The 13,137-nt window shown below is 32.5% G+C and overlaps 2 protein-coding genes across 2 annotated transcripts in view; one reads left to right on the top strand and one right to left on the bottom strand.

Annotated features, from left to right (window-relative positions):
- The window catches only part of LOC149420833 (acyl-CoA Delta-9 desaturase-like), a 190,219-nt gene that overhangs the window by 46,340 nt on the left and 130,742 nt on the right, over window positions 1-13,137 (bottom strand). The window lies entirely within an intron of this gene.
- Window positions 1,953-11,390, top strand: LOC149420836 (acyl-CoA Delta-9 desaturase-like). The gene is made up of 7 exons (XM_089635128.1): window positions 1,953-2,101; window positions 2,926-3,035; window positions 4,469-4,631; window positions 7,716-7,889; window positions 9,227-9,412; window positions 10,231-10,391; window positions 10,849-11,390. The coding sequence occupies exons 1-7, from the start codon at window positions 1,953-1,955 to the stop codon at window positions 11,022-11,024; spliced, it is 1,119 nt and encodes a 372-aa protein (XP_089491254.1). The 3' UTR covers window positions 11,025-11,390.

The raw sequence follows: 13,137 nt of genomic DNA, 5'->3' as shown, positions 1-13,137 counted from the left end.
AAATGTATCCTGCACAAGGTTGCGGTGTTCAGATTTGGTTCAAACAAATTAATATTGGCTTACAGCCACAAAGGAGGCCCTAATAAAGTTTTATGAAATGAGAAGGTACACCGTATATCGTGGGGTTACTGCCAAAAGTCAGTATCTGCATTTTTGTGTTTTTGAGTTAGCGATGATTTTAATGTTTATGTATCTATGTCTGGAGTAAGTTTTGATCACCTATTACGTTGTTAAGTGGGTTTAAAAGTATTTGCCTTTAATAAAAAACTTTATAATTTTATTTTTTATAATTAATAGAAAAGAAAAATATCGTAAAATCTCTTAACTTAAAATCACGTAAAAACCCGGACTTTATAATGGTGATCAAGCTTTAAAATTGAGTTAACTCCAAAACATGTTTTTGTTAGTTACCAACTTTTGGAAGTAACCTCACGATATCATCTTAAAATTCAATAAAACTAATGATAAAAAATGACTTTATGACATGTTGGCCGAGGATCAGTAGTATGTTCTGTATGTTTTACAAAGAATAACTTTTTTTCGTCCGTTGGTCATAGGTACCTATATTTACTATTTCGTTTATAAAAAATGCAATAAGCAGTTGTTTTTATACCAAGGTTGTTTAATTGTTTCTGTAGGATACGCAAGTTAAAAACCATTCATACTGTGTACTGTTTAATGTGTTTTTAACAAAAAACTTTTTTTAGATTTTTAGAGGTTTTTTTCGGTACCTCGGGCAATTTGTTTAAATGTGAGTTTTTCCTGAAGTTCTATCAGTGTGTGACCAATTTGTATTGATATGATTTGAGATTTTCAAGGCCAAAGGTACTATAGTGATGTATTTTTGGGGTATTGTGCCGTGTTGTGCAACTTCCTTCTTTAGTCAACGTTTCGGATAGCATTACAATGTATATCATAGGGGCAGATGTGTTTGACAATAAAACTTATATTTAAGGTGAAGCACTATGAAGTAACACAAAATCATTGATTTTTGATTTGAATATTTGATCACATTTTGGTATTTCAAACATTTGAGTCTTTTTATAAGCCTAGAAAAAAATAAAGTGTCAGGCCTATAGAAACTGCTTCAATGTTCAAAATTTCCTACTTACGAACCCGTTTTCGGTTATAAATTTCTTGTTTAATGTGGCAATTTTAGTTCTTTGGAAAAAATATAGTAAAACATTTAATTACTTTGGTCTGAACTTCGCACATTAAAATAAAACGCAATTTTTGGCGATGTTATTTTTTCAAAAATCAAAACCGGCGACCGGTTTTAAGCGGAATTTAAACCTTATCGCCATTTACATAAGGAATTTATTCTTAGCGGACCGATTCCAAATGTTACACGACGTGGTGCATCAATGATAATATTCGTTTATATTCCTTTGATCTTTTCCATTACACTTACAATATTTATAAAATCATAAATCGTTATTCATTTAATTGATTCGATTAATTACAAAATTTACACCTTGATTTTATGTTTTGTTCTAAAGCCAAGGAAATGTAATAATTGCTATGATAACAGAAGTCGGGGACGCCCGAGGAAGACATGGAACGACCAAGTGAATCAGATACTCGAGTCGGGCCATGTCAAGAGTCAGAATAATAGAAGAGTATGTATGAGACGATGTATGAATGTGAATGAGGCAAGAAGTGTGTGCCAAGACCGAGTTGTTTGGCGGTCCGTCCTCTCTGCCTGCCCCTGCGGGGAAACGGCGTGGTGGTTAGTTAGATAGTTAGTTAGTCCCCGATTTCTTCTTCGATATCGGTCGACTACTTTTCGAGTTTTGGGTATACAAAAATACGCAGGCTGAATTTTTACATATTAAGATTTTCACAAAGTTCGCTTTCGAACCATCTTCTTTTTCTTTTTGAACGCGTACTACGGAGCATAAAATTCATCCAAGGGTATATTGTGTATTTTTTCAGATTATCAATAAAACAAAATGACTCCCGGAATGTCAGAGGCAAGGGGCCTCATGATGTCTGAAGGGACTACCACCGTTACAGAGTTCAAAGACCTTGAGGGATCCTTAAGTAAGAGCAGCATCAAGAACTTCCCACCCCCTCAACCCTTTGTTACTAAGAAATATGAGTAAGTCAATCTATCTAATACTGGGAATACACCAGCGTAGATCCGTGAAAAATCACGGAATATTTATAACTATTGCAGGATTTATGAAGCTGAAAGTATTTATAAAATATTTGCCTCAGGATCATTGCATTCAAATCAAGTACTGTCAATTTTCTTTATGATATAAATAAAATTGACAATACTATTGACAAATTAGAATTATTATAAAATTATTTAATTACCTTAGCTGCCTAGTTAATCAAGTTTTCTTGAAAATGGAAAAGCTAACCCTTGAAGAATTACGAAATCTCACTTTACTTGTCAAAATTAACCTACAGCAATCTAAGCAAAAGAAATACTCTTTCTCACACCGTTTAGATCACATTTCTTACCATGGTAGTAAGGGAGATACAACTCTTTAAATAAGACCTTATGAGTTGTTCACAAAAAAGTTCCCCAAAAAATTACCGTGAAGGTTTAATTTGTTAATACCGGCAAACATATTTATACATAAACACATCGACAATTCAACACATCTTTAAAAGTGATATAAAGTCATTAGAAACGATGAAAAAAAAAAAAATTTCAACCTAACCTAACTTACCTACGTAACCCAGTTAATAAAGTTTTTGTTTCATCACTTTTCATGACTTTATATAACTTTTTAAAGATGTGATGAATTATCATTTTGATGATTTATCCGGTCATCTAGCAATATATTTTAACATTTCGTATTAATTGTTTCGACCTTCCACTTCTGGACCCCAAGAGCTGCCTCAGGTTGAAGCGAAGCATTACTTCAATAATGCATTGTTCTTTTTATCCATTTTATTTGTTATTTTTAGCGTTAAATATAAATGGCGGAATATATTACTATACTCGTACATGCACATTGCATTTTTCTATGGATTTTATGTGATGACATGCAAATCCAAATGGTCCACTTTCGCATTCGGTAAGTATCTTAAAAATCTTTAGTAAAATTAAAACAAAAATCACTTCGATTTATTATGTGTTACTTACTCTACTTCTGAATTTACTTACGTGTGTCAATAAAACCGAGTTTCACCCTGCCTACCATATTCCCAGTAAGTAGTAGGTAGGTATTTTTTTTATATCTGTTTATGTAGGTATACACCATTGAGTTATATATTACTACTATCGTGATGTCTTCAACTGCACAAATTATAGTTTCAAGTACATTATATATAAATAATGATTGAATGCAGAAGATAATTTATTATAATACATACAAGTATGTATTATAATATATATCTTCTATATTCAATTCTACATATTATTTGAAACTCAAAAAAGGATTAACCGTAGACAATATAATTCTCACTACCCCATCATAATGTTCCCTCACGACAATAAGGTTCTATCTGACAAAGTACTGACCTAATAAAATGAGCTTTAAAGTACCTTTCTTTAGAGCTCATTTACTTTAGACAATGCTTTGGCAGAAGGAACCTGTTGTGCTGTTAATAACTAAAAATTACACGATATTTGAATGAACATTTTCAAATATAATTGTTATTTTCAACGACAGTATCGATTTTTTTTTATATTTCTCTGCTTGTAACGGAAAAATGATAAACTTTGTTTTATGTTAAGTATTTCTATTTCAGCAAAACAATAAATGATAGTCATCAGGTTAAATCATTAATGAATAAGGTAGAACCTTGCATGATATAATCACGATGTACATGGCTTCAACTATGTCCGTCAGTTTGTGGCACTCATATACTCTCATATATTCATACTCTCGCTAATATCAGATAAACAATATATTAAAATCTGCAAAAATCTCCCCGACAATAATGACAATTTCAATGGTGTAGTTCAAGATATCATCGTAGGTATACCACTCAGCTATCAACAGTTTTTCTATAGACATTCAGAGTTTTCATTGGTGGATGAGGGTAGCTTAATATGTGACGTATCAAACCATGGAGATTACCGTGTATTTTCTTCTATTCCAATTTTTGATCGGAGTTATACCCCCCCAGTTTGTAACTAACAGAAGCTCGTGGTATCTCATAGCGGACAATTATCCGATGTTTGTGGCTCATACTTCGAACGCCAATGTTAGCTCTATCTATATACCTCAATGGTATACACTTTGCATGGTGATTTCCTTGCCAAAGGTAATTAAGAAACATACTTTTTATTTCTTACTCTTCCTTATTATTTATCAGAAAGGGACAAAATTTTAACTACCAAGCACACAGTAGTTAGAATGTTGTCCCGGTAAGGCAGAGGTCTCGGGTTCAATTCCCAGTTGCAACGGTTATATTTTATGTTCTGTCTTTTTCTGCTTTGTGTTTCATTTAGATTTATTATAATAATAATTAAAGGTACTCAAATGCTGCGATGTTATTTTAGCCTGGATACACGGAATATTTGGAGGGTTTGGTATCACCGCCGGCTCACATAGACTATTCTCTCACAACTCCTACAAGGCGAAAACCCCACTGAGAATCTTTCTGCTCATATGCCATTGCATTGCCAACCAAAACGGTATCATCAAATGGGTGCGAGATCACAGGTTTTTATCAATTCTCTTTCATAACTACTTTAAAGGCATACCTTTGAGAGATCCGTTGTGACTACTACCTCCTAAATGAAAACTCCCTTCCCTACCGCATTCCTTTCAGCCGCATAACAAACTCCAATGGGGTATTTTCACAAACTATGGATACCGTTAAAAATATGTTGAAGATATACAATTAATTTTAATGTTCACATTAAAAACAGTTAAAACCGTCTACAGCGACATTGTGACGTTTAAAACGCCTCTTGCTGATTAAATAGTTATCACCAACGTTGATTTGTTTGACGTCAACAACGCAATATTCTCGAACATGTCGATTTGTCGAATAATGACTCATATAACACGAAGAAAAATTACAACATTACTAAAAGAACTTGTCTATATTATTATCCCGTTATTAACAAACTCTAATTACTTATATCAGTCCCCTAACGACAGAGAACAAAATAAGTTGCAATTCTCCAAATAGAGCAAGGAGAATTATACATATAAAAGCGAAATAGATTTTCGAAAGTAACTTTTAAAGGAATTAAATTATTTTATTCTGAAACAGATGCTAACATTGAACGCGATGATATTTATACATTGAATAATAAACAACCTATTATCAAAATACTTTTCTAACAAAATACATACAACAAGATATTTACATATGTATATAACACAAGAAGTGCAAGGAAATTAGGCTACCAAAAAAGGAAAAATCAATACACAAAACGGTCTACTATACAAAGTAATGCAATATTATAAATTGATAGATTCAAGCTGAATTGTATGAGCCATATGAATCAAAAGAAAATGTAATTTGTCTATGAAAATTAGTATGTAAATATTCGTAAATGTTTTTTTTTTCAAAATCTTAAACCTCCAAAACTTCTCCACCGATTGCTTTGAACTTTTGACACAACATTGCATTCGAATACGCGTGTGTATTTAAATACCTATATTTTATGGGGTTCCATGCTAGTTCAACACAGCGACTATTCATCACACTTTTAAAAAGTGATATAAAGTCATTAAAAACGATGAAATTTTTTTTTAACCTAACCTAACTTAACCTACTTAACCCAGTTAATAAATTTTCTGTTTCATCACTTTCCATGACTTTATATAACTTTTTAAAGATGTGATGAATTATCATTTTGATGATTTATCCGGTCACCATTATATGGATGTCACCTGTGACAGGTAAAAACGATTTAAAAAAACAGCGCCAACTGTTGGACGTAAAAGCAACACGCGCTATTGTTTCTCTATCTGCACAGACAGCCTCAGCAACGCGTGGCAATAATGAAAATTTTATAATGTATGTATGTAAATAATAATATTATTTTATACTTCGATATACTCTCGTCAAACCAGTATGGCTTTAGAGAAGGACTCAATACAGATTCAGCTATTTTAGAACTAACATCACATATAACACAAGCCTTAGACAAAGGTGATAAATGTCTGGCAATATTTCTGGATTTAGCTAAGGCATTTGATACAGTATCTCATCCAATCCTTCTAGCCAAGCTCAAAAAAATCGGAATAAAGAATAAGGCATTTGATTGGTTCAAATCGTACCTCACAGACAGAAAGCAATGTGTTAAGCTACCATCGCATAAACCATCCCATTCAACTAGCATTAACTTTGGTGTGCCACAGGGCAGTGTACTCGGTCCCACACTTTTTCTCATTTATATCAATGACTTATGTAAACTATCTATCATTGATGGCAATATAATCACTTTCGCCGATGACACTGCCCTAGTACTAAAAAGTAAGACATGGGAAGAAACATTTCACAGAGCGGATCTAACATTGCAAATTATTAAACAGTGGTTGGATGATAATCTACTCACCTTAAACATAACTAAAACGAAATATATAACGTTTAGTCTTAATATTCCGAGTCAGCCTTCAATCAATCATACACTAAAAATACATTCTTGTAGAGATAACTCTAGTTGTCTGTGCAATCCACTAGAACGAGTAGATTCCATTAAATATTTGGGTGTAATAATTGACAATAAACTACGATGGGAAGATCACGTAATAAATGTTACAAACCGTATACGGAAACTGGCATATATCTTCAGGTCATTACGAAATATTCTTAATAAAAATACACTAAAAACGGTATACTTTTCTTTATGCCAATCAATTATATCTTACGGTATAATAGTCTGGGGAGGATGCTCTAACACGATATTACATCCATTAATTAAAGCTCAAAAATTGATAATGCGGACTATTTACAAAGTACACTATATTCACCCCACGAAGGGCTTATTTAACGACTTCAAAGTACTCAACCTAAAATCCTTATACGTCAAAAACATATCCTCCTACTATAAATTCAAACAAACGAAAAAAAATATTTTTGAATCGACCCATAATACAAGATATTCCAACAAATCGAATTATACTATTCCCCCAATAAAAACCTCAATGGCACAAAGACAATTTAACTTTCTTGCTCCAAAAATATTCAATAATTTAACGTTAGAAATAAAATCAATAGCCAAATACGACAGTTTCAGGAAAGCGCTCGGGGATTTTTTGATGTGTGATTGTTATTGTGTTAGTAGCCTATTCCAAGTACTCAGATAGAGGTGTATATATTGTTTATATGCGTGAGGATGCGTCATATGGGTGTATGTATACATGTGCTGTTATATGTATATAGGTATGTCTGCTGCTATATACACATGTGTGCTTGCATGCACACATATTAAAAATTATATATATAATTATGTACATTTTTACAATCTAATGCTAATTTACTTCTTTCTCCTTTCTAATTTCTATCTTCTACTTTTTATTACAATTTTTCCAAAATTTTAGCTTCATCTATAGTTACTAATTTCATATGTTTACACTAGATTTCATATTTCATACAAATTAATTACACTCAATTGGTCACCATGAAACAGGCAGCCGCCTAGTATGGTGATTCATTATATCTACTTTATGTAAATTTCATAATAATGTAACATGTATTAAATAAAAATAAAAATAAAAAAAATAGTTAAAATTCGTTTAATAATTTTAAAAAAATAATAATATGTGAAATTGTTTTTTTTATTCCAGGAGCCACCACAAGTTTAATGAGACGGATGCAGACCCTGTGAACGCCAAAAGGGGCCTCCTATTTTCCCACATCGGATGGCTCTTTGTCAATAAGCATCCTGATGTTATAGAGAAGGGAAAGACTGTCTTCATGGATGATGTGAAGAGTGATCCTTATTCGGTTTTCCAATCAAAGTAGGTTCTATAAATGTCCTGAGTGAATGATACTCTTAGTATTGCCCCCATGAGTGACCACTATTCAGAATCAAAGTATTGTCAAAAGAATTCCTAACACAGTATATAACGCAAATTAATAAAAAAAAAATAACGAAGACTCTATCAAACTCTTCCAAATATTGGTTGATCTTCTAAGGGTATCTCGCATACTAGATTTTTTATATGTCTTTATGTGAAAAAAAAACCATCATTTTGATTTTGATACTAATTTTGGTTGTCTATGCTTGTTATTGTACTTTTACGTGAAATCTGGTTCAGTGAACTAAAATTTTCTTTGAATTTAAGTGTATTATCAAAATTTGAAATGATTATGTGAAGAATTCAGCCAAACAATAAAGTAAATTCCTACCTACAATATAATATTTTTAAAAGATTTTCAAAATTGGAACTGATTTTCAAGATTTCTGAGTACCTCGTTATTATGGATCTGAGCTAGTAATAAAAATGTTTTGTTACTCAAGACAGTAATAAGATCTATAGCTAAATAACTTTATGCTCTATGAAGGTCAAAACATTGATTTAATTTATATTTTTTACAAATAATATTAAAAAGAAATGTGACCTTATTGGGGTACCCTGTTCTAAGGTCACACTGTACATGGTATTGACTGTGAAATTTAAGTTAGGTAAAGTTTTTTTACACTATATTGAATAATACATAATGTTGTAAACCAAATAATCAATTAATGAAATATAAAATTTAAAAATGTATTAGGTCAGTGGTTGAGTGGGCACAGCGCTTGGGTCTCACCCGAGCGTCGCGTATTCGATTCCTCGGCTGGCTAAGTCCTCCATCACAACATAAGCAACATTTTCGGCTTTCTGTGGTGGTAGTAGGAGATTTTCAAACATTGTTGGGTTATTCGTAACCTGGGAATGTTTGTCTTTCTTTTTTTAAAAAAAAAAAAAAATCATTTAAAGTTATCAAAAAAAACATCGACCTTGAACATAAAACGCATCCTGTATTATTTAGTCTGAGAAATCTTATTTTAAAGGTTTACTACTACCATTAAATAATTAATAATTTCACGTAAATATGCAATACGTATGAAGCGATAAATGATCAAATATCATAGTGACTGTGTTAATAAGCACGTCCACTCTTCAGAGCAATGTGCATGGTTTAGTTGTTCAACTAATGCCAATAAGAATCTACTTGCGATTTCCATAGAATATTGAAACAAATTGACAAAAATGTGTTGATTTGCAGAACGTATTTTGAAAATTATTTGTAATATTTAGGATATCAGAAAAACTATTTTTCCCTCATTCTCATCGTAAAAACATTTGTTCAGGTATTTCTTCATTCTTGGACCCCTCTTCTGCTTCGTATTACCGACCCTGATTCCAGTGTACTTATTCGATGAGACTTGGGAAAACGCGTGGTATACGGCTGTAGTCGTGAAATTTGTCCTTTCGTCGCAGTTTCTCTGGCTTGTCAACAGTGTGGGACACCACCATGGAGTGAGGCCATACGATAGGTAACTTGCCCTTTATATTTTACTATATAATTATTAAAAAGATGTTACCTCCAGATATAAACTTCAATTAGTAGAACTTTCATCATAATTCCACAACGTACAATATTTAATAAAATGTAAGTAGTAGGTAGTCTCTAATTTTTCACTGGATTATCTCTCAACTTTATTTGAGAACGTATACATACAATGAAACAAACTGGTAGGAAAAGCTTTTTTTTACAATGTTATTTGTTCTCGAATGAAGTGCGTAGCTTATAAAAAATCGATCTAATTTGAATGATTTGAAAAATATCCCCGCAGATTTGGGGAACGCCAGCCAAAATCGAACGACCTAAATTGCGACGGATTGTTGAAATTACTGAGTACATGTTTTTTAGAATTTCTTTTCCATCATCGTCATCATCTCAGCATCTCCTTCGCATAATATGCCAAAGTAAGATTAAAAACAATTTATAGGATTTCAAATTAGATAATGATTAGTTGTATCAATGCGTCCCTCATCTCATAAACTGTACATATATCTTGTATCAAGCCCATTTACATTAAAATGTGAAACGTTCATTATATCACAAATTTTTGCTAGAATGCTTGCCTCATAATATTATGTAATAGCTACAGTGGTACACTTTTTGATGTGGCAACTTTGGTAATTGTTATTTAAATAAATGCTAATTATTTGTAAAGGAGTGTCTTTTTGGTCTAACACAGATTGTGTGATTTTCTTGTGTAAATACTAACACTAACTTTCATCAATATTGTGCAAGTTATGTCCGTTATTTGGCATGTGTAGCAATATGTAATTTGTTTTGTTACATTAGAAACCAAGGAGGAACTGACAACAAGTTTTTCAAATACTCCACCCTGGGAGAGTCTTGGCACAATTACCATCACGCCTTCCCCTGGGACTACTCCTCGTCTGAATTTGGATCGAATCAGTTCAATATCACCACTAACTTCATTGACATGTTCTCTATTATAGGTAAATAAATTGCACATCATTATTATTTTAACACTATCAACTAAAGTTAATATTTAGATTTTAGTAGTGTTTTATAATCATGTTATCTTTTTGATTTCTACGCAACTTCTAGAAACAAAATTAAATGCTCGCTGCCAATCTAAAAAAACTGTACTATATTTTCTAGAATTTTAGAACATTAAAATTTTTGAAAACAAGTCTTATAAACAGTAGGATTTATATTTACATAAATTCTTTTTCCTCAATAACTGAGTATTTCTATAAAAATTATAATGGCACTGCGGATATTGTATCCTGTTATCGTTGTGAGCCGTGTTTACGTGATTTTCCATATTTTGAAAGACTCCTCCCCACGTTTTCTGCACAAGAAAGCTTTTTTTCCATACTGTCCCAATTATTTTTACTTTGTGCAGAAAGACATTTTTAAGTGATAATTTGTTAATAATATTGTTCGCAGGTTGGGCGTATGACAAGAAGATAGTCCCACTGGAAATGGTCAAAAGCAGAGTTCTGAGAACCGGAGATGGATCTCATAAATTCAATAAGGAGCAATTGGACCAAAACCACTTTTGGGGCTGGGGAGACGAAGAAATGAAGGGAGATTTAAAACAATACGCACAAATCATCCAATAATAGCATTCAAAATAAAGTGCTGCTAAATACTATAGGAATTTCACGTTCAAATTCCCAATTTGGTTATGGATGCATTAGGGCTAGATACATATGTATTTCTTTAAATATGTCTATTTTGCTGGCTATTCGATCAGTAATAATATATTGCACTGAGGTCGAGGTGGTATTTTTTTTTTTTTTTTTAAGTTTACCTATTGGTTCCGAACTAACTCCTAATATATTTTAAAAACGTTCATGTCAATGTTGACAGATGTACATGGTTATTATTTTTTTAACAACAATTATTTTAAGAACAAAAACTTCCCTAAAGATCAAATGTGTTTTAGGCAATGTGTATTTTTTTCTGTAATTAATTAATAAATTGGGACCCTTGCATTAAAAATGTTTTATTTTTGTTTACAATCTGAAAAGACGGCCTCTGTGGTCGAGGAGTGAGACTCTCAACTATGAATCCGGAAGTCACGGGTTCGAATCCCGGCGTGCGCTATTAAATATTGTTTAATTAATTGGAGTTAATCCACAAACTAATTAATTTTAATTAAATAATGTATGGTATATTTACCACACGTTCGAGAGTGAAATATACTATTTTCATCGCCCTGGTGGAAGAATACCATTCAGAAGCGAAATATTGCTTGAAATGACTTTAGCCGTGTTTGGTGATCAGATTAATAGCCAGGTCTTCATTTCCTAGACCTTCCTCATCCATATCTCCTTCCCCTCCCCACTACCTTTAGCCTCACAACAGTTGGTGTGACTGGGAGATGGATGCAGAAAAATGAGTATTTCTAATTTATTAGGAATCTCTTAAAATTATTGGTAATCCTGTTAAAAACAGGATTGCAGACCGTTTCCTCATAAACTATTAGTAAATTCCTAATATATCGGAACACGTGTTCGTGCACCTGCCTTCATCATTTTTCATAAAGAGATTTTTAATAAATCAGTAATACACATTTTTCTTCGTACTATATCCACATCGACTAGCCGGGCGAAATTGTTGCCATTCACATCGTCTAGACTAACATGGAGTCACTTGTGTCAGACGAACAAACAGACGGCAAACAAAGAACCTGTCTTTGTTTGCCGACTTATTATTATATTTGTTTATTAAAATGATAGCTACAGGAAGTGTTTGGTTGTGAGTAAGATTATGATGTATTATAGTTTTGACTTTTTGAAAATTCAACATAGATTGGTGACGACGCGTGTCTCATGATTTTAGAAGTGACAATGTCTACGGAATGTGCGCCACGAGTTTTTTGTGACGTGACTTCAAGACATTTTTTAATCAATATTTTGAAAACCGTTTATCTGTTATTTGACGCACAAGTGAAGTAAGAAAGCTTTTAATTTCGCCTTATGGTATTTAAAGAGTCATAAAGATTATAATTGTGTTTACCCTCCATCAGACAAATGTATAAACATTGAAATTACGTGACTTCGTGAACTTAAACTCGTCTTGCCACTGAGAGCCAGTTTATAACCGTCAAATCAATTAATAAATGCGTCATTCGTGAAAAAGAGGTAGGGCTAAAACCAGAGGAGTGCGGTCCATATAGGCACATACAAGCACTGTCTACCCTACCTTAGTTGCATAAAAATAAAATCTTTAATATTTTTTTTAGAAATCAATCAAAACTTTCAAAACTCCGCGCGAAGTAAACTAAGAATCGCAGCCCCACACGCCCCGCACAGACTGGATAGGCAGGAACTAAAATGACTCACGTCATATTCAAACGTTATTATTATTCGACACATAAATTTACATTATGTGCGCCGTGCTCACTCAATAGATGTCTTTTTTAGTATCGAAAAAGGCTGTGCCTTTAGATACAAATCATAAATGTAGCAATTAGTGCCATCTGTTGGTACCTCCATTGATTAGTGCAACTGAAAAATATATCTATGTATCTGCTGTTTTTTCCACTGCCTACCTTGTGATCTAATTTAACCACTTGTTTTTTTATATATATATATATATATTTTTTTTTTTAATAAACCAGTAAAAGCTTCAAAAGAGCAGTAAGAATATATTTTATTTGTAATAACGTTCAATAGTGGTATATTTTAATGAAAGAAACATTTATTTAATAACTGCTAATTACCTTTG

The sequence above is a fragment of the Hesperophylax consimilis genome, chromosome 9, assembly GCF_061612785.1.
Source record: "Hesperophylax consimilis isolate HC1 chromosome 9, BYU_Hcon_1.0, whole genome shotgun sequence".
In the NCBI taxonomy this organism is placed as follows: domain Eukaryota; kingdom Metazoa; phylum Arthropoda; class Insecta; order Trichoptera; family Limnephilidae; genus Hesperophylax; species Hesperophylax consimilis.
This window is presented reverse-complemented; position numbering and strand designations above follow the sequence as displayed.

Excerpts from the sequence above, each read along its gene's own strand:
- LOC149420836 (XM_089635128.1), top strand. The coding sequence starts at position 1,953 with ATGACTCCCGGAATGTCAGAGGCAAGGGGCCTCATGATGTCTGAAGGG. Across the intron at positions 2,102-2,925 it reads TTTGTTACTAAGAAATATGA|CGTTAAATATAAATGGCGGA; the intron begins GTAAGTCAATCT and ends TGTTATTTTTAG. Across the intron at positions 3,036-4,468 it reads ATGGTCCACTTTCGCATTCG|CCTGGATACACGGAATATTT; the intron begins GTAAGTATCTTA and ends ATGTTATTTTAG.